We start from the raw sequence: 23,766 nt of genomic DNA, 5'->3' as shown, positions 1-23,766 counted from the left end.
AGGTAATATCTTATCATTGTTTTGATTTATATTTCCCTGACGATGAGTGATGTTGAGCATTTTTTCGTGTGTCTGTTAGGCATTTGTATGTTTTCTTTTGAGAAATATCTGTTCATGTCTTCTGTCCATTTCTTAACTGGATTTTTTATTTTGGGGGTATTGAGTTTGATAAGCTCAATTAAGGAGGGCACATTCTGCATGGAGCACTGGGTGTTATACGCAAACAATGAATCATGGAACACTACATCAAAAACTAATGATGTAATGTATGGTGATCAACATAACATGATAAAAAAAATAATGATAAAAACAACAACAAAAAAGAAATAGGTAAACCATATGGGCAAATCTCTAAAAAAAAATAGTATTTTGGAGGAGTTTTATAATCAGGGTGTTACTAACACCCACAAATAAAAACATGAAAGATTAATGCAGATAGTTCATAGGCAAGTGAAAAGGTTAAGATCCTTGCTCTGTTTAGAAAGAAGATAGAAATATTGCTTATATTTTTCCTAATAAAACCTAAAGTTAGAGTTCTTCATGTATGGAATCGAAAGTTAACATTAAAAATGTACATATAGGGGTGCCTGGGTGGCTCAATCGTTAAGCGTCTGCCTTTGGCTCAGGTCATGATCCCAGGGGCCCAGGATCGAGCCCCCAATCAGGCTCCCTGCTCAGTGGGAAGCCTGCTTCTCCTTTTCCCACTACCCCTGCTTGTGTTCCCTCTCTCGCTGTGTCTCTCTCTGTCAAATAAATAAATAAAATCTTAAAAAAATGTACATATAAAAATTCAGGGTATAGATGAATAGAAAGTATTCACTGTAATGTTTCTTTTGACTTTTTTGTATGCTTGAAAAATTTCATAGTAAAATATTAGGAGGGGAAAACCCACAATGAGATTTCTACCAGAATAGCTAAAATTAAAACGTCCAACAGTATCTAGCACTGGTGAGATTACGAAGCAACCAAAGCTCATACCTTAGTAATAGAAGTGTAAAAGGGCCACATACTTTAGGAAAAACTACAGAATCTACTAAAGCTAAACATATGCAAACTCTGTGCCCTAGAAATCTCATTCCTAAGTATCTTATATATGTAATAGAAATCATATTTATGGGCACCAAAAGCTATGTAAAAGAGAGTTCATGGTAGTTTCATTTATAATTGTTAAAAGCTAGAAATTATCCAAATTCTCAAAAAAGGAGCGTGGATACGTGGCGGTATATATTTATGTGCTAGAATACTACATGTCAATGAAATTAAATAAGCTACTACTAGATTGCAACTATATGAGTGAATCTCATTAACCTAATATTGAAGGAAAGTAGCCAGACATGAAAGAACACAAACTTATTTATGAGGTTCAAAAATAAGCCAAACTAATCATTGATATTAAAAGTCAGGATATTGGTTTCCTCTGGTTAGGAGAGAGAGGCAATTCTATTTTTAACTTTTATTATTTTTTTATATTAGATTAGATTAGATTGATTAGATTAGATGATTAGAAAAGGGACTGAGGGAGACCTTTGGGGGAGTGGTCATGCTCTAGTTATTGATCTGGGTGGTAGGCATAGCATGTTTGCTTTCTGATAATTCATCAAGCTGTGCACTTGATGTGTTTTCTAAACTAAAAAAAATATTGTTTTAAAAATTTCAAGGTAATTGCTAGTAATTTCAAAAGACACACTAGGATTAATACTGAAGGTGGGATGAAAGATCTTTCAGTTATTTGGAGTTGAGAGGACACGGGAAGAGAGCCTTGGAAAGTGGCCTCATCAGTGGTGTTACCTGTGCCCCACAAGAGTGAGAACAGGAAGGTGGAGTGCATGGCTGAGATCTTCAGAGCAGAGAAGCCGAGGTATGTTTCCATGGCCCTGGAATGGGTCACAACATGGCCAAAAGTTCTATGTCCTAAAAAGGGCACTAAGTCGGGCAATAGAGACCTATCAAGCCCACGCCTAGTAATTGCAGGGTCTGGGACAAGGGCATAAATGGAAACCTACCTACTGAAATATTTGGAAGTTAGAAGTGAAACTAACCACTGTCAAATAACATATGATCTATGCTTGTGCTCGACAAATATGCTTTTATAACAACGCAGGAGGCCAGGATGAACTTAAGAGTTCTACACTTATACATGGAGGTGGTGGAGCCTGAGTCCCAAGTCCCGGCCTCTGGTCCACCCCCTTCCTCCACGTCCCGCACATACATGGACACCTCACCCACATGTCCAAGCTTTGCCCATGGCCCTGCCAACAGCCGTCCCTTGGTCACCCTCAGGCATCAGGCTGAGTACACCAGAGGCAGTTTGCCTTTCTTTAGGAGGGTCACTTGGTTAAGAAGCCGGCACTCAAGAAATGGAAATGGACTCAGGAGCATTTAGATGGGGACATATGTGGTCTTGGCTATGGAGAGTGTATGCTAGAAGAGGGAGGGGCTGGAGCTCTGGATGGGCACTGCCTGAGGGGGGCTGGAGCAGGGCTCTAGAACATGCTAGGGTGTAAGGACAGGACAGGTCCTTCTGTGGATGAGGGAAGGCCTCAGCAGAAGTCAGAATGGACTGTATGGCTGTGAGATAGGACTCGGGATGCTTCTGTAGATGCTTGTGTGTCTGTCCAAGAGAAATGGCTCCAAGGATCAGTTGTTCCCTCAGCTCACCCCATTCTATCTATGCCATGATTCTTTGAAAACTTCCTAGAAATGAAATGACACCTTAGCAAGAACTAGGGAGGAAGAGAAGAACACTGACCCCTTGAATTTACCCCAAAGAAATTGAGGAAAAACTCTGAGGTGATTGGGTTTACCAAGATTTGATTGGCAAACCACAGCTGGAAAGAGAAATTAAGTTCAGGTATGGAAAGTCAAAGTTACTTTTTTTTTTTTTTTGCACCCTGAGTCTTGTGCACTGAAAAATTCATACCTCATACAGATCATAATAGTGCTGCTTAGGGACACTATGGTTTCAAGATCCATCTACTTTTTAGAATATGTTGACACAGTGCATGCTCATCTCATCACTGGGACAGGGGAGGAAGTTCAGAACTCTGGTCTAAGTAGAATGTGGGCCGATGGGGGATTGGAGGAAGAGGGAGAGAGAGGGAGGAAGAAAGGGGACCGTGACTGTATTACAAATAGCTCACCCAAAGGATGCCTTCAACCCAGGAGTTCTCCGAATCATCAGAAGATGATTTTGCTATTAAAATGTATATGTTATTTCAAAATTTCCAGGCCTTAGACATGAACAAAAATTGGATTTCCCAGGATGCTATGAAACAAGACAATGTTCACAAAAGACTAACCCTGCTATGGGGCACCTGGTGGCTCAGTTGGTTAAGCGTCTGCCTTTGGCCCATGTGGGGCTCTCTGCTCAGTGGGGAGCCTGCTTCTCCCTCTCCCTCTGCCCTTGCTCGTGTGCTATCAAAAAGTATGTACCGGGGTACCTGGCTGGCTCAATCAGTAGAACATGAGACTCTTGATCTCAGGGTCATGAATTCAAGCCTCCCATTGGGCATGGAGCCTACTTAAACAATAAAATAAAAAAAATAAATAAAGTAATTTTTAAAAAATATGTATGATTTACTATTATAAACAAAAAATCATATATATGTTTAGCAAAAAATGTAGAATATTAATAGTGCAGGTGTATCTGAATGATGAATTTATTTTCATCTTCATGTTTTCCTGTGTTTTTTTATTTTGATAAACAACCCCCTCAAAACCCCCAAAACTTCTGTGATTTCTCTGTATTAAGCAATCCTTGCCTCTTTTAAAACTTAATAGAAGCAGCCTTATTCACAATGGCCAAAAAATGGAAACAACTCAAATGTCCATTAACTGGTAAATGGATAAACAAAATGCGGTACATCCATGCAGCGGGATACTATTCATCAGTAAAAGGGAATGAGTACTGATGCATGTTATAGCAGGAAGGAACCCCAAAAACAGGCCACGCAAAAGAAGCCAACCATGAAAGACTACTTATTGTCTGGTCCCATTTATTCGAAATGTGCACAAAAGGCAAATCTTGTGAGACAAAGTAAATTATCTGTTGTTTGCAACTCCCAGTGGGAACAAGGGTTAACCGTGAATGTGCAGGGAGATTTTACTGAGACCTTGGAAATATTCTGCCACTGGACGATGGTGAGGATTGCACAACTCAATAGTAAAAATCACTGAAGATCACACCTAAGACAGAGTGGGTATTATGAAATTTAAGTTAGACCCCCATAAAGTTGTTTAAAAAACGTGATGGAGGATTTGGTGAAAGCTCAGAGATAGGTGTAGAGAGTCTGTCCAGTTCGGTTTCTAATGTGAAGGAAGGAAATGAGGTAACAATGTTAGATGCTTTACAACTATAAATTAAAGCAGCTGGCTTGAAACGCTACCGAGGCTGTCGGGACCTATTAGGATGGATTTCCTGTGGCACTTCTGATGCCAGAGCAGAAAGCTTATTTGGATTTAGACGCAAAGCAGGGCTCCCATTTTCCTAACCAACTGTGGGTTCCTGGAGGAAAGAGACCACACCCTAGCCTTGGAATGAACTCCTATACCACCCAGCTACGTGACCCTCCTGAAATCACTTGTTTCTCTAGGTTTAAGCTTCCTGGTTTGTAAGAAAGAAAAGAAAAAGAAAAAAAAAAAAAGAACTGAGTTGTACTAGATGGTTTTCATAGCCTTGTTCAGCTGAGAAGTTATTTTTCTTGGCACTTACCACCCTCACCAAACAGCCCTAGACTCTTTTCCAAGGCTAACTCTTAGTTGCTTCAGTTCTTGCAGTCTTCATATCAGATAAGGTGACCTGGTTCTACACTATTTATCTGCACTTTTTCTCCCTGGAGCCTTTGCTCAGGCCGCAGACTTTGTTATCAGAAATGAGATGTTTCTAATTGTTCCAACCCCAAGCATTTCTCTATCTCTGGATCTCCCTGACTTAATCTGTACACTCTTTGTTGTCTTTCACTGTTGTTCCATGTAGCAGTTGCTGCATTGCAAACCTCCTCAAAACCTAATGACTTAAAATAGCAACCATTTTATTTTGCTAACGGTTGTGTGAATTAGGAATGAGGGTAAGCACCCTGGGGATGGCTTATCGCTTCTCTCACACGGCCACAGGCATGGCGGCGTCAGCTGGGGTTTCTCAAAGGATTGGAGGTGGCTGGGATGGGGCCATAAGCCTGGCGACTTGTTTCTGGCAGATGGCTAGATTCCCTGGTTTCCATGTGGAGTCTGCTGGGACTCCAATGTCCAAGATGGTGGCTTCTTCACTCCTGTGAATGGTGCCTGGGCTGGGATGGCTGAGGCAGGTGGGGCTGGCCACACAGCCTCTCCATGTGGCTAGGCTGGGATTCCCCACAGCAATGGTGGTCTCAGGGTAGTTGGATTTCTGACACTGTGGCTAGCTTTCCACAGAGCCTATGTTGCAAGAGTGCAAAGTAGAAGTGGCAAAGCCTTTTATGACTGGGCCTTACGAAGTCACATAGTGTCACCTCTGCTGCATTCTCTTGGCTACCCAGGGCCAACCCCGATTCACTGTGGGAAAGGACCAAACAAGGGCATGATTATTGGGAGTGGTGGTTCATTGTGGGAGGAGTCATCTTTGGAAACTGGCTATCACAATTGCTAATCCTTCTGTGTTTTTTATTTTCTTAACTAAAGTCTAAATTATTTGAAGTTAGGAATCACGTCTTTCACCTTTTATTATCTCCACTCACTTTGTCCCTCTTCCCAGAGCATCAAGAACAGAAACACGTGGTTTATAGACAGTGAGCTGGAGGCAGGACAAGCTCAGGGGGCCCAATCCTGGCTGTGTCACTTATAAGCCATGGGACTTGGGCAGTCACTCAACCTCAAGTCCAAGTTTCCTCATCTATAAAATATTGCTGATGATAGAAAAGCTTTTTTCTTCATAGAGCTGATAAGGGGATGAAATCACTTGGAAAAATAGCGAGTATACAATAAGCAACCAATAAATACCAGCTATTCCTGTTGACTAAATGTGGACCACCAACTTATGATAATTGGGAACAGCGCTGCCCAGGGGAAAAGGGAAAAACTCAAGCATTATTTTCCAGAATGAAAAAAAATTACATTAATTATGATAATGGAGGCAACTGGCTCCACCATGTCTATTCAGATTCTTTACCATTGCCTGGAGACTTCTGATGCCATGAAGACCTAGGTTGAAGTTTGCTTGTTTCTTTTTGTTTCTTTATGTCTTATCTAAAGATCTAGTTGGCTATAAATTATGATTTTAAAAATCATAAAATCATAATAAATGGTTGCTAAATATTGAAATGATCAAGAAAAACAAGTATAAGTAAACAAAACCCATAAAGGGAAAAAATTACGTGAAACAAAAAAAATGTCGTAGGAAAAGAAGTGTAAATCAATTGAGGGGTGAAGGAACGCTTAACAGAGAATATACACAACCAGAGAGCAGAATGAAGGAAAGCAAAAGGAGAAGATTGGAAGAAGGATCCAAGGCTATGTCTTGATTACGTACCAATGACAATAACATAATTACTACCCACATTTTAAACTCTAGGGCATCTTGTTGAAAGGATTTATCCTTATTCAGGAAGAAAAGTGACTAATGTGAACTCTTCTGGGAAAACAATATAAAACAATCCAGTTATGTCATTTTAACTTTATAGAGAAGTGTCTGTAATGAGTTTACAATACATATAATCAACAGAAATTGTTTCAAATTGCAGGGGAAACTATTTTTCTCTTGCTTAGAGCTCATAGTTTTATTGACCATTTTCTTCACAAGATTGGCTTTCTTCTCAGTGGCTGCAATAATCAAAAGGCATTCGGAAAGACAGAGAGCCCCAGCAACAGTTCTTTTTTTTTTTTTTTTTTTAAAGACAGGCAAAATCAAGGTGGTAAGACCCCTCAGTGAAGACATGCCAGGAAAGGACCCTGCAGAAAAATCAAGAAAGAGGTCATTGAGTTCATTTTGGGGATTTCGGTATTGAGAGGAAAGTGGGCATCCCAATCTATTTGGAAGGATAGACCTGTGGCACAAATGGCATCTTAAATTGGGGCTCTAGGAAACAGAGTTTTCAGAAGGACAGTTGAGACAATTGAGTGCAGATGTTTTTGGGGGGATGCTCTTGGGAACTACACTTGTAAGAAGGGGAAGGTGGGACTGGACAGAGGCCAACAATGCAATTGCAACCAAGGCCTCTGTCAGTTCTATGGGTAGTTCTGGAGTGGGGATGGCTTTCAAAATTGTCCCATATAAGGCAGGATGTATCAGGAATTAGCCTTCTGGAAAGTGCCTTGTACAAGGCACTTCTCTGCTGTCAAAGGCAGGCCCCTGTGAGGGACACAGCTGTGAGCCATCAGCAGCCTAGATTCCCAGCATCCATGGGTGATCCAAATCTTCTGATTGTTTTCTAGTCATGCACGGAACCCCTTTATAATTGAGATATTACATACAATAAAGCACACAAATCTCAAGTATACAGCTGTATGAATTTTTACATATGTGTATATTCATGTAATCCCCACCAAAATCCTGACACAGACTACATCTTCATCACCCAGCAGGTTTTCTCATACCTCCTCCTAGTCAATAATCACCTTCACAAAGGTAATCACTATTTTCACATCTATGGCCATACAATAGTTTTGCCCCTTTTGAACTTCATAAACATGTTAATATATTGTATGCACTCTTTGGGATCTGGCCTTTTTGACTTAACGTGCCTATGTGACTTATGCATGTTGTGTATAGCAGGAGTTCATTCCTTCTTATTGCTGTGCACCAGTCCTGAGTGAATATACCACAATCTGTCTATTGTACTCTTGATGGGCACTTGAATTGTATCCAGTTTGGGCTATTATGAATAATGCATTTATGAACATTCTGGTACACGTCTCTTGATGGATGATTACCACTCATTTCTGTTATATACCAAAGAGAGGAATTACAGGGTGTTAGGACATACACATGTTTAACTTTATTAGTATATACTGCCAAACAATTTTTAAAGGTGGTTGTGCCAATGTACAATCCCACCACAATCTTTGATGCCAAAAGAGGTGCATTTAGGTCATTTCTGCACAAAGGACTAAAAACACATTCATTATGAATCAAAGAAAAGATTAGTTAGGTTAATCATAACTAGATTATGAGAACTTAAAAAAAAGTAACATTAAAAACTTGTCATGTATTTTTGGTAGACATTGTAGATACTTTCCTCCAGCAATTCTGCAGAAATATAAAGAATGTGAAGGAAGGAGTTTCTCAAGGTGAGCTCATGGGTCAGGTGCCCTAGATTTATTTCCTGAAGCAGAGCCTGAGACAAAGATTTGAGTGCATGTGATTTATCCAGGGGGCATTTATAGGAGAAACCTGTAAGGAAGGAAGTGAAGAAGGACAGGGAAAGGGAAAGAACTGAGCAAGGTTGTGGGCTTGGGGAAAAGTACTCTTGGCCTGATCCCATAAGGAACTCTGGAGCATAAGCCATGCTGGAGTCATCTGCTCCTTTAAGGCAGTCTCTCTACCCCAGATCAGTTTTTACGGTTGTGGGACTGGATGGCAGGGTGGTGGTGGTGGTAATTACTTCTTGGAGCCTCCAATCAATCTAGGGCAGTCATTTTAAACTGTGAGCAATTCTGTCCCCTAAGAAACATTTGGAAAGTCTGGGGAGATATTTGTGGTTGTCACAACAGCAGGGCTGGTACTGGTGTTGGGAAGTTGGACGCCACGATGTTGCTAAACATTTTACAATGCACAGGACAGCCCCTCACAACAAAGAATTATCTCTCAGAAATACTTGGGATGGAGAAACAATGGACTAGGGCAATTTTTTGAAGAAGGAGTCAAGGGCAAGCCATTAACAACACTTGCTGCTAGTGACAGATGGGTTCCCTGTTTCCATAAAGGGCACCTGGGTAGGGCATCAAAACAACACCTTCTGTAGACGTCTTTTAGACATATGATGTTAAACAATGAAGGAAGCTTGAACTGCTCTTTGGTTAGAATTCCTATGTGATCTGCATTTCATCTAATGGGATGGGACTAGTATCTTGAAATATATGTTGCTAAACCCTTAGCTACACGCTGCACAAAAATGTTGCAAGAAGTTTACTGGTGTCAGCTGCAGGCATTTTAGATTTTCTTCAGAGCTTTCCCGGGCTTGTAGAAAATTGGAATTGGCCTAATCCTACCTGAAATACCCATTACTGTGCTAGGTTATTGCCAGTGCTATGCTCCTTGAACAACGTAACTTGAATGGGCTCTAGGATTGGTGCAAGGATCAGAAAGAGTTGTGCTTAACTATAAAGGGGTTTAAAAACATTGAAGACTCATGGTCTGCTCTGTCTATATCCTGTTGGGCCCACCCCTTAAGCCTCTTTTACAATCCAGTATTCATTTTTAAGTTATCCAAGTATTCATCCAAGCCCTCTTGGAAGCAGTTTATAACTGGGAATTGCAAAACTTAGGATGTCTATTGTATCTACTATTGTTATATAAAAGAATAATTTTTTTTCGAACTTCCAAATGTTTTATCTGGTTTGTATTCTAACTTTTGTGTTTTTATTCTGGGGTTATGATCTATGTTTATGATTCTACTATTGGGTTCATCTTTTTTTTCCTCTCTCAAAACCAATCATCCCTTTGTTCATTTTTTAAGTGTTACAATACTAACACAGATAAATAAGGGTACAGTTACAGTACAATATTCTTGACCAAAAAATTAGCCAAATGGAAATATTGTAATGCAATGTTAGGTGAAAAAAGTAAAAATGTAGAATATGATATCATTTTTGTTTAAAAATCTTTCTATACTTTGCTGAATAGAGTAAGAGTCTGAAAATAGGTACACCAAAGTATTAACAGTGGTTAAGGTATAGTTTGCAAGTTCTGTGTAAGAACCCACCACTTCCCAAAAATGGCTCAGATAATGAACTAGAGCTATAAGTAGCTTTTTAAGGAAGCTATTTCCAGTGCAAGTTAAAACTCTGTTCTTTGTGATAACATTGTCTTAATCGCCTATATGAATGCCACCTTCTGGAAACAAGGAGCATTTCAGCACTAAAAGAATGCTGTAACAATAGAATTTTGTCATAAGGCTGAAATTGGAACTGTTTATAGAAAATATATTTTTAAAATTTATTTTAACACTTAATTTTGAACCTTGCAGATCACAATCAAATTTGTTAGAGGATGGGCTAATTTAATATAATCAGAGATGGCAGATTATATACACGGCCTCAATAAGGTGCCCAAGGAAAAAACTGTTTTTAAAACACTGAAAGGGCATCCAAAAATAAGCCTGAAGGAAAAAGAAAAATGAAAACAAACAAATACTGTAGCCTTTGAATGGCTCAAAAAATGATGAAAAAATTCATTCCTGTTTGATTTTCCTCTACAACAGAGTTAACATGAAATGTTGAAATAATGTATTTTCAAGCAATGTCTATATCTAGACATGAAACTCAACTGACTCAACTCAACATGATCCATGAGTCAATATACATAGGTCTAAAAAATTACCAAAGTAAAAAAATAAAATAATGTAGATTTACATCTATAGTGTGATAATGTGCTCATGAACACACAGACGTAAAGTAACAGGGTACCTAGAAATGTATATAGAAATATAAAATGTTCCTCTGAAACTAATAATACCTTATATGTTAATTAATTGACTTTAAATAAAAAATAAAATAGCTATTATTAATATGTTAAATCAAAAACGTATGCAAGTGTATCTAGAGGGATTAACTTTGGGGAAGTGGAAAAGGGGACAAAAGTTAGATGGCAGTCAAGGGAAACTTATCTGTAATATTCTGTTTTCTTAAAAAGAAAACGTATTTAACTTGTGTAATTTGCCACTAATTAGAAACACAAAAATAAAATGAACTATTGCCTAAAATAAAACAACAGATCCCTGTTATATAGTTGCAATGGTCAATGTTCTGTGATATAGCAGATGCAATGTATGTTTCTTAAAATAGCAGCAGTGAACCTATAGTCTGTTTATCTGTATTGCAATCCTGTGTGTGTGCGTGTGGCCACATACAGAGTAAAATATCTAGGAAGTACACAGCTCTACTTTGTAAAGTGCTTTCCCTTACAGTATCCTCATGGATGGCATAGCTTCAGTCTCAGTTATTTCTTTGGCATTAATAATTTAAAAATATTAATGCTTGTGACTATAGGAATGAGGTCCCCGGGTAGAAGTAAAGATTCCTTCTAGACAAGCTAATTTGAAATGATCCATCCAAAGGCATATCTCAAGGGACCTCTTGAGAGCTTTGCTAATTCCAAGTTTGCACCAATTCATTTTCAATATTGAACACCTATTATTTGTAAGGCTCAGTACGGTCTAAAGCAGGATGGCTTGGACTCAGAATGTGGAACAGTTGGGTAGGTGGTAATATTGGAAGGAGTGAACTCTATAGTATTTTAGAGCCTGGGCCCAGGAATCAGACTCAGTCTGGTTTCAATTCCCATTGCACAATTCACAGCTGTGTGCTCCTGTGCAATCCTGGGGATAGAGAATGCCTACTTCAAAGAGCTGTCAGGAGGGAAAAAGGAAATCATTATAAAGGATTTGGCACAGTGCCGGCACATAGCAACCATTCAATTAATTCAATTAATCCTTCTGCTACCCAGGAAATAGATGAACGTTTAAAGAGTACTCTTTCAATTGTTTCACATATAACCTCTTATTTTGTGTTTATCAGAGCTCCCAGAGTTAAGCAGATTGCTTTTTATTTTGAAATTTTTGTTTTACTTGCTCCTGCTGATGTTTGCCCGAGTCCTAACTAATTTTCAAGATTCATAAAAATTGGAGGTCAAAAAGGCTTTTGAAGTGATCTGGTCCACTCACTACCCCAGAGATAACTCTCACCCCTTTTCCATTGACATTTAAAACCAGGAGGTAAATAGTATTTCCTGATTACTCTAGTTTCTGGTGGAGTAACAGGAGACACAATGAGAGGAAGGAAGGCTAAGGGAATACGTAGGGAAAGAGGGAGATGAGTGTGACCGGCACTGGGAGAATCTGAGGAGCATAGACTAAAGTGTATGGAGAAATGTGAGAAAAGGCAAGAAGGGGTACGGAGGGACGGCAGTTTGTCAATGGAGGCGCTAACAGAGTTTAAAGATCAGACGTTCTGGGTTCTGATAATTTTAAGGTGCATGATTATAAGGTATAATACTTAACCTCTCTTGAGTCGTCCTCTTCGGAGTTCATAGTGCAGATTAAATGAGGTTAGTGGACTGGACGCTCTGTAAATGAGAATACTCAAATAAGGAATTCGGGAGGGGAGAGAAAGTAACAGAAAAAGAGAGGGAGAGGGAAAGGAAGGGGAAGAGAAAAAGGCAGAGAAAGACGGGGGGGGGGAGGAGAAAGGGGATTTGTGACAAGGCAGGTGAGAACTAAGGAAAACCGCAGTAACGACGCTGCTGTGGCTACTGCGGTGACTGCTTCCACACATGGAGCGTTGACAACTTGCCAGGTACATTGTTAGAGCTTTACTTGCATTTCGTGTTATCTTCACATCTCTATGGGGCTAGTATTATTGTCATTTTATTTTATTTTAAGATTTATTTATTTATTTGAGAGAGCGAGAATGAGAGAGAGAAGGGGAAAGAGAGAGAGAGAGAGAGAGTACATGAGAGGGGGTTGGGTCAGAGGGAGAAGCAGGCTCCTCGCTGAGCAGGAAGCCCGATGCGGGACTTGATCCCGTGACTCCGGGATCATGACCTGAGCCGAAGGCAGTCGCTCAACCAACTGAGCCACCCAGGCGCCCCGTATTATTGTCATTTTAAAGAAGAATTATCTGAAACATAGATTTTTTAATTTTCCCAGCTGAGAGGTGGCCGAGAAGGGATTCCAACGCAGGTTTTCTACCTGCAAAGCCAATGCTTGTTAAAAATCATCTCTTAGGATCTCTAAACAGGCTTAATGGGTCTAAAGAGGGTTCTTGTCCGGGTTTTTCCAAGTTATGCCCTTGGTTCAATTCCTGTGGTCGGAGTCCCACGCTCCACGCCCTTTCTCCACTAACAGCGTCTAGTCTCCATGGAGATCGGCGTGGGGCGGGACTTCCTGCCCCACGCAGGAGCACTTCCGTCTCGAGCCGGAAGCGCCCTGGCTAGCTGGCTGGGTCCCGGCGCGTGGGGACTTGCTGTAGAATTTGAGTGGCGGGACCGCGGCGGCCGTGAGTGTGAGCGGCTCGGGCACCCCAGTCCAGCGCAGCCATGCTGACCCCCGCGTTCGACCTCAGCCAGGACCCCGACTTCCTGACCGTCGCCATCCGCGTGCCCTACGCCCGGGTCTCTGAGTTCGACGTTTATTTCGAGGGGGTCGACTTCAAGTTCTACGCCAAGCCGTACTTTCTCAGGCGAGTTCCCGCTGTCCGGCCTTGGAAAGAGCGAATTTAGGGGATTGATTCGTTGATTGGTTCATTCATTTTTCACTTACTCATTAGATAGCTGCTTACCGAGGAAGGAGGAAAGAGCGAGGGAGCACTTCTCGATTTAACCATTGCCTTTTCCCGAGATGGCCGCAGGTGCTTTTGGTGCTGAGGAAGCGACCTCGACAGGCCCGCGTTCCAGATGTTGCAGGAAGCTCGTTTCCGTCTTAAACTTTGTTAAATCCCCAACGTAAAGAGATTTCGAACCCCGGTAAAACGTGGCGTTTGGAACCTTGTAACCTTTGCAGGTTCTGTCCCGTCAGCCTGGTTCCCGTACCTTGTTTCTGTTGTTTTCGTCCTGCGGTGGTTCTCCCAGCCTCTCCGCTGCCCTGGGACGGTGCGCACTGACTTCCCAGCCGACCGGTCCGTTTGACTTTTCTCATTCCCCGTTCTTTTTAGAGTTGTGTCGACCTCTTGGCTGACCGCTCCCTACTTCTTGATAGTCCCTCCTTCCTTTGACTCGTTGACACCAAATTATCCTCGTTCTCCTACCTTTTCCTCGTCTGCTACTTCTGTCATTTTGCCCTTTAATTGTGGTGGTTGTCCATGTGCTTTCCTAATAAAAGCTGCCTCTTGAGTCAAGCTGGTTCCTTCACTGGGCCTGGACCAGTTTTACTCAGATTTCCATTAGGCCCTGACTTAATGCACCTACTTGCATATACTGCACTTTCCTATTTTTTTAAATCTTTTTTTTTTTTTTTTTACTTTATTTGTATCGGGCTGGGTTTTTGGTATCGCGGATGTGGTGATGTCTCGTGTAGTTTACATTCTAGTGGGGAGAGAACAATAAATGAACAAGTAAACATATAACTACAGTTGTGGTAAGTGCTCTGAAGGGGAGTAAAGTGGACTGAGAGAAAATAAAAGGGAGCCTGTTGAAACGTAAGGTGGCCTGAGAAAGACTTTCTGAAGAAGGTGATATTTAAGGCAAGAGAGGAAGAGTGGGAGGAAGATGGTGTGGGTGGTAGCGAACATTTACTGAATTTTTACTTCAGGTTTATACTTTATGTGGATTATCTCATTTGATTTTAGGACAGTACTACAAAGTAGTTTCTGTTAATGTTGCAGATGAGGGATCAGAGCCCAGAGAAAAGATCTTAAATGAGATAGGAATGTAAAATAAAAAATACAATAACAGAAATTTCAGTAAAAGTAAAAACCACTTTGCTTAATTTTGGGAGTTTTGATGAAGACCAAATAAGAGGTTATGTGTGAAACAATTTAGAGTATTCTTCACACGGACTCATCCGTTCCTTGGGTAGCAGGGGCTTGGTAGTTGGGCACACCTGGGTCTCAGCACACTTAATAGTTCTAGGACTTAGGGCAAGTTATTCAGCCTCAGTTTCCTAATTTGTAAAATGGGACTGATATTAGGGATTCTAAAGAGTTGATGTGAGGATTGAGATCATACATGCATAGTTTTTATTACCATGCCTGGTGATTGCCCAGGCAATCAGTTGTTCAATAAACAGTAAGATATTTATTAGAAGGGCCTTCTGTTCCAGTTATCTGTTGCTGCATAACCAATCGAACTTAATGTTATAAAACAACAATTATTTAACTCCCTCGTCCTGGTTGTGTGTCGGGAATTTGGTAAGGGCTGGGCTGGGCTGTTCTGACTTGAGATCTTTAAATCACTTGTAGTCATATGGTGGCTGGGAGGAGTGATGTGAGACAGGCCATCATATAGTGGAGTGGCTGGGGGAGGGCGTCTCTTTTCGTGTACTCTCAGGACCGCCCGATGTAGTGTCTTTGCATGTTCTAGTTGTGATTCCTTTGGGAATCACAGGTGGAGCTGAAGGTTTCAAAGCCAGATATTCCTGGGGGAAAGGCAGGTTCATATCACCTTTTATGACCTAACCTCAGAAATCATACGGTCACTTCTACTTTATTGTATTGGTTAAAACAGTTCCACAAGGCCACTCAATTTTTTAAAAAAACTAATTAATTTTTATTTTAATTCCAGTATATTTAATATATAGTGTTATATTAATTTCAGGTTTACAGTATATGTGATTCACCAATTCCGTACATTACTTAGTGCTCATCATGATAAATGTACTCTTTAATCCCCATCACCTATGTCATCCATTCCCCCCACCCACCTCCCCTCTGGTAACCACGAGTTTGTTCTCTGTAGTTAAGAGTCTGTTCTTTAGGGGCGCCTGGGTGGCTCAGTCCGTTGGTCGTCCAGCCCTTGATTTGGGCTCAGGTCATGCTCTCAGGGTTCTGGGATCAAGCCCTGTGTCTGGCTCCCTGCTCTTTGGGGAGTCCGCTTGTCGCTGTCTCCCTCTGCCACACCTTGCTCTTGCTCTCTCGCTTGTGCTCTCTCTCTCAAATAAATAAATCTTAAAAAAAAGTCTGTTCTTTGATTTGTCTCTTTCCCCCCCTCTTTGTTATGTTTCTTAAATTCTACATATGAGTGAAATATGCTATTTGTCTTTCCCTGACTGACTTCACTTAGCATAATACTCTAGATCCATCCATGTTGTTGCATGTGGCAAGATTTCATTCTTTTCTGTGGCTGAGTAATATTCCACTGTATATATACACACCACATCTTCTTTATCCATTCATTTATTGATGGACACTTGCAAGCTCACTCAGTTTTAAGGGGAGAGGACATAGACCCCACAGTTGGGAGGAGTGATGTGAGACAGGCCATCTTTGAAAATACAGTTCACTACAGTATACCAGAGGTGAATAAAACCTCGCTCATCTCCTTGAGGAATTGGGTGGCAGATCTGTGAACAAATAGGATTTCACTCTTATGCGTAAGAATTTATCTCTATACTTACAAAGAATTTAGGAAAAGAAAGTTGGTATTAATAGCTTACATCTTTGGGACTTACCTACTTCACCAGCCACTGAGCCCTTTGCATTATCCTTTCCTTCTCACAGTAACCCTGGGGTAGAGTCTGTTATTTTTCCCTTTTTACAGATGAGGAATAGGAGCTTTGAAGCTGATTAACTTGTACAAAGAAAGTTGCAGAGGTAGAAAATGGCAGAGCTGGGATTCAATTCAGATTCTGATAGTAAAGTTAATGTTTGTCATCATTATAATAAGCAACTTTATGCATTAAACTGACTCCTTCTGTTGGGCTTAGAGGGATTTTGGTTTGGAAATGCACTGTAGCTCCAGGAAGGTTTTAAGATCAAAGGTAACTAGGTTGTGAAGCCCTGGTCTTTGGGACCTACCAAGTTTTGATGGTGATGGTGATGGTGATGATGATGATGATAGAATAGGAAGCAGAGGGGAGGGGGTTATAGGAGGAAAGGAGCCTCTCATTTAAGTTTGGAATGGAACGGGAGCTGGTCTGATAGGTGGTACCAATGAGTCTATATACTTGGTGTCAGGCAGCCATAGAAGTTTTTTCAAAAGAAAAGTGATGGTCTGGTTTCTTTTTTAGAAAAATTCTTTTGGGGCCTCAGTGGAAGACTGACTGAACCAAAGTAAAACTGGAAACAGGGAAATCAGTTCATTTCCTTTAGTATGAAAGAAGGGGAAATCTCTGTATAGTAATAATGAGACTTGAAAAAAACACTTTTGCTTTTTTTTTTAAGTAGTAGTTTGTCCAAAATAAACAGTTGGCCTTGTTCTTTATTATAGTTTTCCATTTTTAAAATTCTTTTTATGGGGCGGGGAGGAGCCAATTAGCACGCCTTTTTTGAGCCCCTGCCGTGTCAGGCACATTTATGTTAATAAGTCTCTTTCATTAGGAAGATGAAAGTACTGTAACAATAGCGATTACTAATACTTATTGTGGCTTTTTCTTAAGTATCACTTTTTTTTCAGTATTGCTTTTATTGGTGACTAGGGAGTTTCAAATAGAATGATGAGTCATCTGTGATTCTTGTTTCTCAGCTAGGGAAGAGATGTAAGTTATTTAGTTTGTAAATGTTAAAGAAATGCTGAGGAGAATTGCCTTCTAAAATGGTTGATAGATTTCAGTGGTTAATGTATACTATCACTGATGGTCACTTATACTTTGTGCTTTAAGGACTTAATGAAATCTTAATTTAAATCTGCAGATTAACCCTTCCTGGAAGGGTTGTGGAAAATGGAAACGAACAAGGATCCTATGATACAGATAAAGGTATTGCTTTTGGAATTTTGTTAGTTTTTTCTTTGGATTCTTCATGTTAGAATAACTATGTCATAATCCTTCAAGATATGATGGCGACCTTTAGATGTTTTGCAGATACAGTCTGTCCTGGTCACACTTTATTGTTTCTTAACAAGCCCAGTGCCTATAATTCATGGATTTCTTAACAGGTACAATTTTCTCAGTCCTTTAAAGTACTTCACAGTATTCTTAAAAGTTACTTAAATACTCTGTTTCTTAAGTTTATTTTCTACTTCCCCTATTTTGTTTTTCTTAAATATTTTATTTGTTTATTTGTCAAAAAGAGAGAGAGCACAAGCAGGAGGAGGGGCAGAGGGAGAAGCAGACTCCCCACTGAGCAGGGAGCTGGATGCGGGGCTTGATCCCAGGACCCTGAGATCATGACCCGAGCTGAAGGCAGAGGCTTAACAGACTGAGCCCCCCAGGCGCCCCATTCCACTACTTTTAGTAAGCATTTAAAAGTCAGATTATGTGAGGTGATTGATTACAAAAGATGTGGGTGATTTTTAAGCTCTGAACGGAATTTTTCTTGTGTGCTTTTCAAACTTAAAATCTAATAACATGTATGTGGGAGAGAAACTGTCCAAAGGTGGCATTTAGAGGCCGACTGAATTTTCTTTTCATGATTGCTAAGCTCTTCATTTCAGCTAGCCTTGAAATCATTTATTTTGCTTTTGGAGAAGTCACTAGATTTTCCTTTATCCATGGATCTGGAATAAGAACACCTCGTATACTCTTGAGTAATTAATCAAGTGAATATTTATTGACGTCAGTAAACTAGGGTAAGGGAGGAAGGATGGCATGAAAGAGTTAAATGACAAAGTTATAACCCATAACACAGTGATTAGTGTGATAATGAAATATAATGAAACTGCCTTTCTAGGTAGTAAATCTGCTTTTAATTGCAGTTAAGTTGCATATTGAAACAAATTTATTAAATTTTAAAAGTACCCAGGGGTTTAGGAAGGTTGTATACATGGAAGTATTTGGGTTGAGTTGTATTTGATATACACTTAACCCCTAAATAACATGGGTTTGAACTATGCAGGTCCACTTATATGCAGATTTTTTTCAATAAATATAGTACCATACTGTAAATGTATTTTCCCTTAGGATTTTCTTAATAGCATTATCTTTTCTTTATTATTTTTAAATTTTATTTTATTTAAATTCAATTAACATGTAGTATATCATTAGTTTCAGATGTAGAGTTCAGTGATTTGTCAGTTGCATATAACACCCAGTGCTCATTACATCATGTTCCCTCCTTAATGCCCATCATCCAGTTACCCCATCCCATCACCCACCTCCCCTCCAGCAACCCTCAGTTTGTTTCCTATGGGTAAGAGTCTCTTATGGTTTGTCTCCCTCTCTGTTTTTGTCTTATTTTATTTTTTCCTCCCTTCCCCTATGCTTCTCTGTTTTGTTTCTTAAATTCCACATATAAGTGAAACCATATGATCATTGTCTTTCTCTGATTGACTTATCTCTCTTAGCATAGTACCCTCTAGTTCCATCCAGGTCGTTGCAAATAGTAAGATTTCATTTTTTTGATATCTGAGTAATATTCCATTGCATATATATACCACATCTTCTTTATCCATTCATCTTTGATGGACATCTTGGCTCTTTCCACGGTTTGGCTATTGTGGACATTGCTGCTATAAACATTGGTATGCAGGTGCCCCTTCTTTTCCAGAGTGGCTGCACCAGCTTGCATTCCCACCAACCGTGTAGAAGGGTTCCCCTTTCTCCGCATCCTCGCCAACATCTGCCCTTTCCTGAGTGGTTAATTTTAGTCATTCTGACAGGTGTGAGGTGGTATCTCATCTTTTCTCTTTATTATAATAAGAGCATAGTATGTAATACATATAGCATACAAAATATGTGTTAACTGTTTGTGTTATTGATAAGGCTTCCAGTTAACAGTAGGCTATTAGATGTTAAGTTTCTGGGGAGTCAGGTTATATACAGATTTTTGACTGTACAGAGGGACAGGCCCTAAGTCCCATATTGTTCAAGGGTCAACTGTATTGGAGTACGGTTAAGTACAATGAAAAGGGTAAAATGTTTTAAAATTCAGAGTAGTAAATAATGGAAGTTCATGGGGGGAGCCTGGATGAAGTTGATAAGCCCGATCAGGGAAAGAAAAGAAGTACATAGATAGAATTTGAGTATACCTTAGACTTCGGGGATATGTCTCTGGAGATCCTAGAGAACTTTATTAAGCTATAATTGCTTTAAGATTTTGTGTGTTTTTGAAACTGCTGCTATTCATTGGATCAGATATCCTGATTTTTTTCCCTTCTAGTCCAGAAGTAAATCTTATAAGTGGCTATGGGCTAATTCTAAGCTACTACCTTCTCAGTCCATTGAGTTTTAGAGGTTTTGACATGGACTTTTAATATTATCAGTAGGTTAAAGGGATACTGTGTAAGACTAAAGCATTCTGTAGCTTTAGCAGATTAATTAGAGGTGACAGTTGAATCAGTGATTCTGAAAAACCCTATTTGAGCCTTTTCCTATCCTGGTTTTTATTCATAAGGGCATAATTTTGGAGCCCTATGAAATAGAATTATAACTTACCAAGATACATATTTCTTAGGTATATTTGTGAAGTCGTTGCATTTTTTAATAGAGCTAAGTATAAAATAAATTTATTTTTAAGGAATATTTACCATTCGATTGCCCAAAGAAACTCCTGGCCAGCATTTTGAGGGGCTGAACATGTTAACTGCTCTTCTGGCACCAAGAAAATCCAGGACTGCAAAACCACTTGTGGAAGAAATAGGTATGTTTATTGCAGTTAAGAAGAAATAAAGATAAATAGAATATTTGGAATGCTGTGTGTTTCTAGGGGAAAAGGGACTTAGCAGATAGGAAATTGGAGGAAAATCCTTCACTGACAAGGTAAGGACATCACATGAAAATGCAAAAATAGCTTATTTGGTGATATATAATTTAAAGACAAAAAGAACTTTATTGAACCAGCAGTATGTCAGTCATGTTTTTGGACCAGTCAAAACAGCATCTCAGTGTTTTGCAAAATCATGGCCTCTCGAGCTTAGATCAGAAGTTTATAATTCAATGAGTTACATAAAATGAACACCACCTAGGTCAAGAAATGCAACATTTCCAATACCCTTGAATCCTACCCTGAGCCTCCTCCTGGTCACTTCTCCCTCCCTCTTCTCAAGTTGCCACTACCTTTGGTTTTGCCTGCTTTTGAATTGTGTCTATAATTCAGACGGTATGTGTTCTTTTTTGTCTGGTTTCTTTCACTTCATATTTTTGTGAGATTTATCCATCTATAGGTGAGGTTTATTTGCTTTCATTGCATTTGTCATTTTTGCATCTTACTATCGATGGGCCTTTGGGTTCTATTTTTTTCTTTTTTTTTTGGCTATTAAAAATAGCGGGGCTCTGCATATTCTTACACAACCCTTTTGGTACATGTGGGCAGGCATTTTTTCTCTATACTCCCCCCCCCCCCAAATTGTATCTAGGGAATCCAGCACTTGAACATATTAATATTTAACACATTCAGGTGCATCTGAGGTTTCTGAGGGAGGAGTAGAAGATGAAGATGGAGAATTCGACTGGGAAATTGAACAGTCCCCCTATGAAGAGGCATCTGAAGGTGCTCTGAATCCTCAGTACCACTATGGCTTTGGAAACTTGCGATCCGGAGTGTTTCAGCGGTTACAGGTATATTGTCTTTCTAAAACACCCTGGTGCACAGGGTTTTACCATTCGGATATTTTAATTTCATTTCTGTTCCCATTTGGAGGTTTTTTATGACGAGTGTAGGAGGTGATGTATTTGGAGCACAGATCACAGCTGCTTGTATGCAGTGGTGACACAGATGTTTGTTCCTTTCCATTGCTTAGGCTGTCCTGCCCAGTCATACTGCGCTTACAGATGTCAGATGTCCTGATACGTTCTTTTTTCTCCACTTCATTCAGTATTCTAGACATGAAGTTTCCAAAATACAAAATGGAACTCCTCTCTCCTCATACTTCCTGGAAATATTTGTTTTATACTTCTAAAAAATGAAAATTATTACATGATGTCTCTCCTGTTTTATAAATATAAATGAGATAGCATGTTCCTCGTAAGGGTGAATTTGTGTCTTTTGATCAAATTGTTTAGTTCTTGGTTTACAGTAGGCACTTTTGTCTATTTACTCTTGATGGGGGTTGAATGTAATCTCTTGTTAAAACCCGATCATTTGTCAGTTAGGCTAAAAAGGAATGACATCACTCTCTCTTCCTCAAAACACATAGGAAATTCTACTTTATTATAGGCTATGTGGGGAGAATGAAATGGAGAGAAGAGATTTTGAACTGTTTTGTCCCTATGTTATAGAAAATGCATCCTTAGAATGTTATATAATGAAAGTGTGAACCATTAACTTGGGTTTTTTTGTTTGCTTTTAAGTGAAAGAAACCACAACAAACAGCCTTTTTTTTTTTTTTTTTTAACTTTATCCCTGCCTGGGGAGATGTTAAATCGGTCTAGAGTATGGCTTATTGTAGTAAGACATATTTGAATTTACTAAGAAACGGTTTACCTATGTTTTAGTCTCACTTCTACTGTTGTTTATATTTGGGATGACAGGACAATTATTTGACTACAAACAAGTTTTGTTTCCTCTTTGTGAAATAGGGGTAAATTTGCTCACCTACTTTGTAAGGCCATTGAGAAAACTTAAGGAGATACTACATTGTGAAAACTCTGAAAAAAAAAAAGAATAGGATGCTAGAAAGACTTCTGCCCTTGAAAAATATAAATGCGCTCGAGACTCCTTAAAGAGAACAAAATTGGGATTTACTTGAGCAGATAATGCCGATTAGATATTCCCTTCAAAACCCTTTTTTTGCTTTTCTGCTGAATTACAGTCTCTCCGTATTCTCTCTCCCTAATCGCATTCGCTGGTCATCTCTGAGGTAGTAAGAATAGAGTCAGTTTTGTCTACAGCAGAAACTACAGTGAATGGACCTCAGTTGGTTAGCCAAGAGCAACTCTGTGGTCAGTCAGTTGTGGGCTTACCTGTCTGAAGCTCTAAATTAATGGTAATTCAAGTCATGCAGGCTAAGTACAGATTGTACATTCAGATGGAATGTCATTTCTGAGGCCAGGGAACTTGATTTCTTGCCACTGCCATTGAGGAAAGATCCTTTCAAAGGATTTCTGTCAGTTTGATGACAAGCTGCTGGAATTCTAGAATGTGAGCCTAGGCCAAGTCCTTTAAGTCACAAGTTCTTATATCTGTTGAAGATGTTCAATAAGTAATTTAGGTTTATTTAAAAAAAATTATTATGAAATACGCTTTGTCTTTCTGAATGTCTTAACCAAGGCACCAAATCTCTAGAGACCTATCACTCAGCTTAAAAAGTAAAACATTTCCATAGTTGGAGCCCCTGATTGTGTCACTGTTTCCCCCTCAGAAGTGAACCACTGAATTTGATGTTTATTATTCCCCAGCATTTAGCTTGATTATCTAAAATCTTTAAACTGTTCAAATTTTAACTGAAATAACATTGCTATTCTAAACAGTTTAAGAGCGTATTTTCCTCAACATAGGAAAAAAAAGAGATCTGCGCATGGGAGAACACTCTGAGGGATGATGTTAACTAGTCATACTGCTACTAGTACAGGTTCATAACCCATGTCTGTAGTATTGGTATCACAGAAAGTTCTGGAAATAAACTTTTTTTTTTGTATTCAGTTTGGTGGCAAAACCTGATCTGAACCAATATCTTTCAGTAGTTTTTTAAATCCACTTGGTGTGCATATTCACAAATTTTGCCATAGAAATAGTAATGTATTTGAATACGGGGGGCTGCCCCAGATTTAGAGGGGGTTAAATAAAATGTGGAATGTATGTGTACCATGTTATTCTTTGGAACTCTTCAAAGAGTCTGAATCCTGAAGTTCACCTCTCTCCAGGGGATCTGGGTAAGAGATGTGGACCTCCAGTGTCCATGCATTGACAGCTAACTACTAACTACGTCTCTGTGCCAGTCACTGTGCTGGGCTCCACGTGACTCTTCCATCCTGGTATTGTTGCTGTTATTTATCTACCTTTTACCAGTGGACAAGCCAGTAGACACCTGTAGGCTTTTAAGAATAGTCTATTTTCTTACATGAATAAAATTAGAAGACTATGGTGTCCTTCCTGACATTAGGAAAGATT

General features: G+C 39.6%; 1 protein-coding gene and 1 long non-coding RNA gene across 2 annotated transcripts in view; one reads left to right on the top strand and one right to left on the bottom strand.

Annotated features, from left to right (window-relative positions):
• Positions 1 to 6,847: 6,847 nt before the first annotated feature.
• LOC113918920 lies at positions 6,848 to 13,117 on the bottom strand. Its single transcript, XR_003518727.2, has 3 exons — positions 12,879 to 13,117; positions 12,189 to 12,253; positions 6,848 to 6,921 (listed from the first exon to the last, which is right to left on the bottom strand). It is a non-coding gene; the product is annotated as an uncharacterized LOC113918920 (long non-coding RNA).
• SHQ1 (SHQ1, H/ACA ribonucleoprotein assembly factor) overlaps positions 13,118 to 23,766 on the top strand; it is a 95,753-nt gene continuing 85,104 nt past the window's right edge. The window contains exons 1-4 of the mRNA XM_027587847.2: positions 13,118 to 13,368; positions 17,473 to 17,537; positions 20,236 to 20,358; positions 21,115 to 21,275. Coding sequence (XP_027443648.1) covers positions 13,226 to 13,368; positions 17,473 to 17,537; positions 20,236 to 20,358; positions 21,115 to 21,275 — 492 coding nt within the window. The 5' untranslated portion in view covers positions 13,118 to 13,225. The remainder of the gene's footprint in view (positions 13,369 to 17,472; positions 17,538 to 20,235; positions 20,359 to 21,114; positions 21,276 to 23,766) is intronic.

This window comes from Zalophus californianus, chromosome 1 (assembly GCF_009762305.2).
Source record: "Zalophus californianus isolate mZalCal1 chromosome 1, mZalCal1.pri.v2, whole genome shotgun sequence".
NCBI lineage: Eukaryota > Metazoa > Chordata > Mammalia > Carnivora > Otariidae > Zalophus > Zalophus californianus.
Note: the sequence above shows the minus strand (reverse complement) of the source record. Positions and strands in the feature narration are given on the sequence as shown.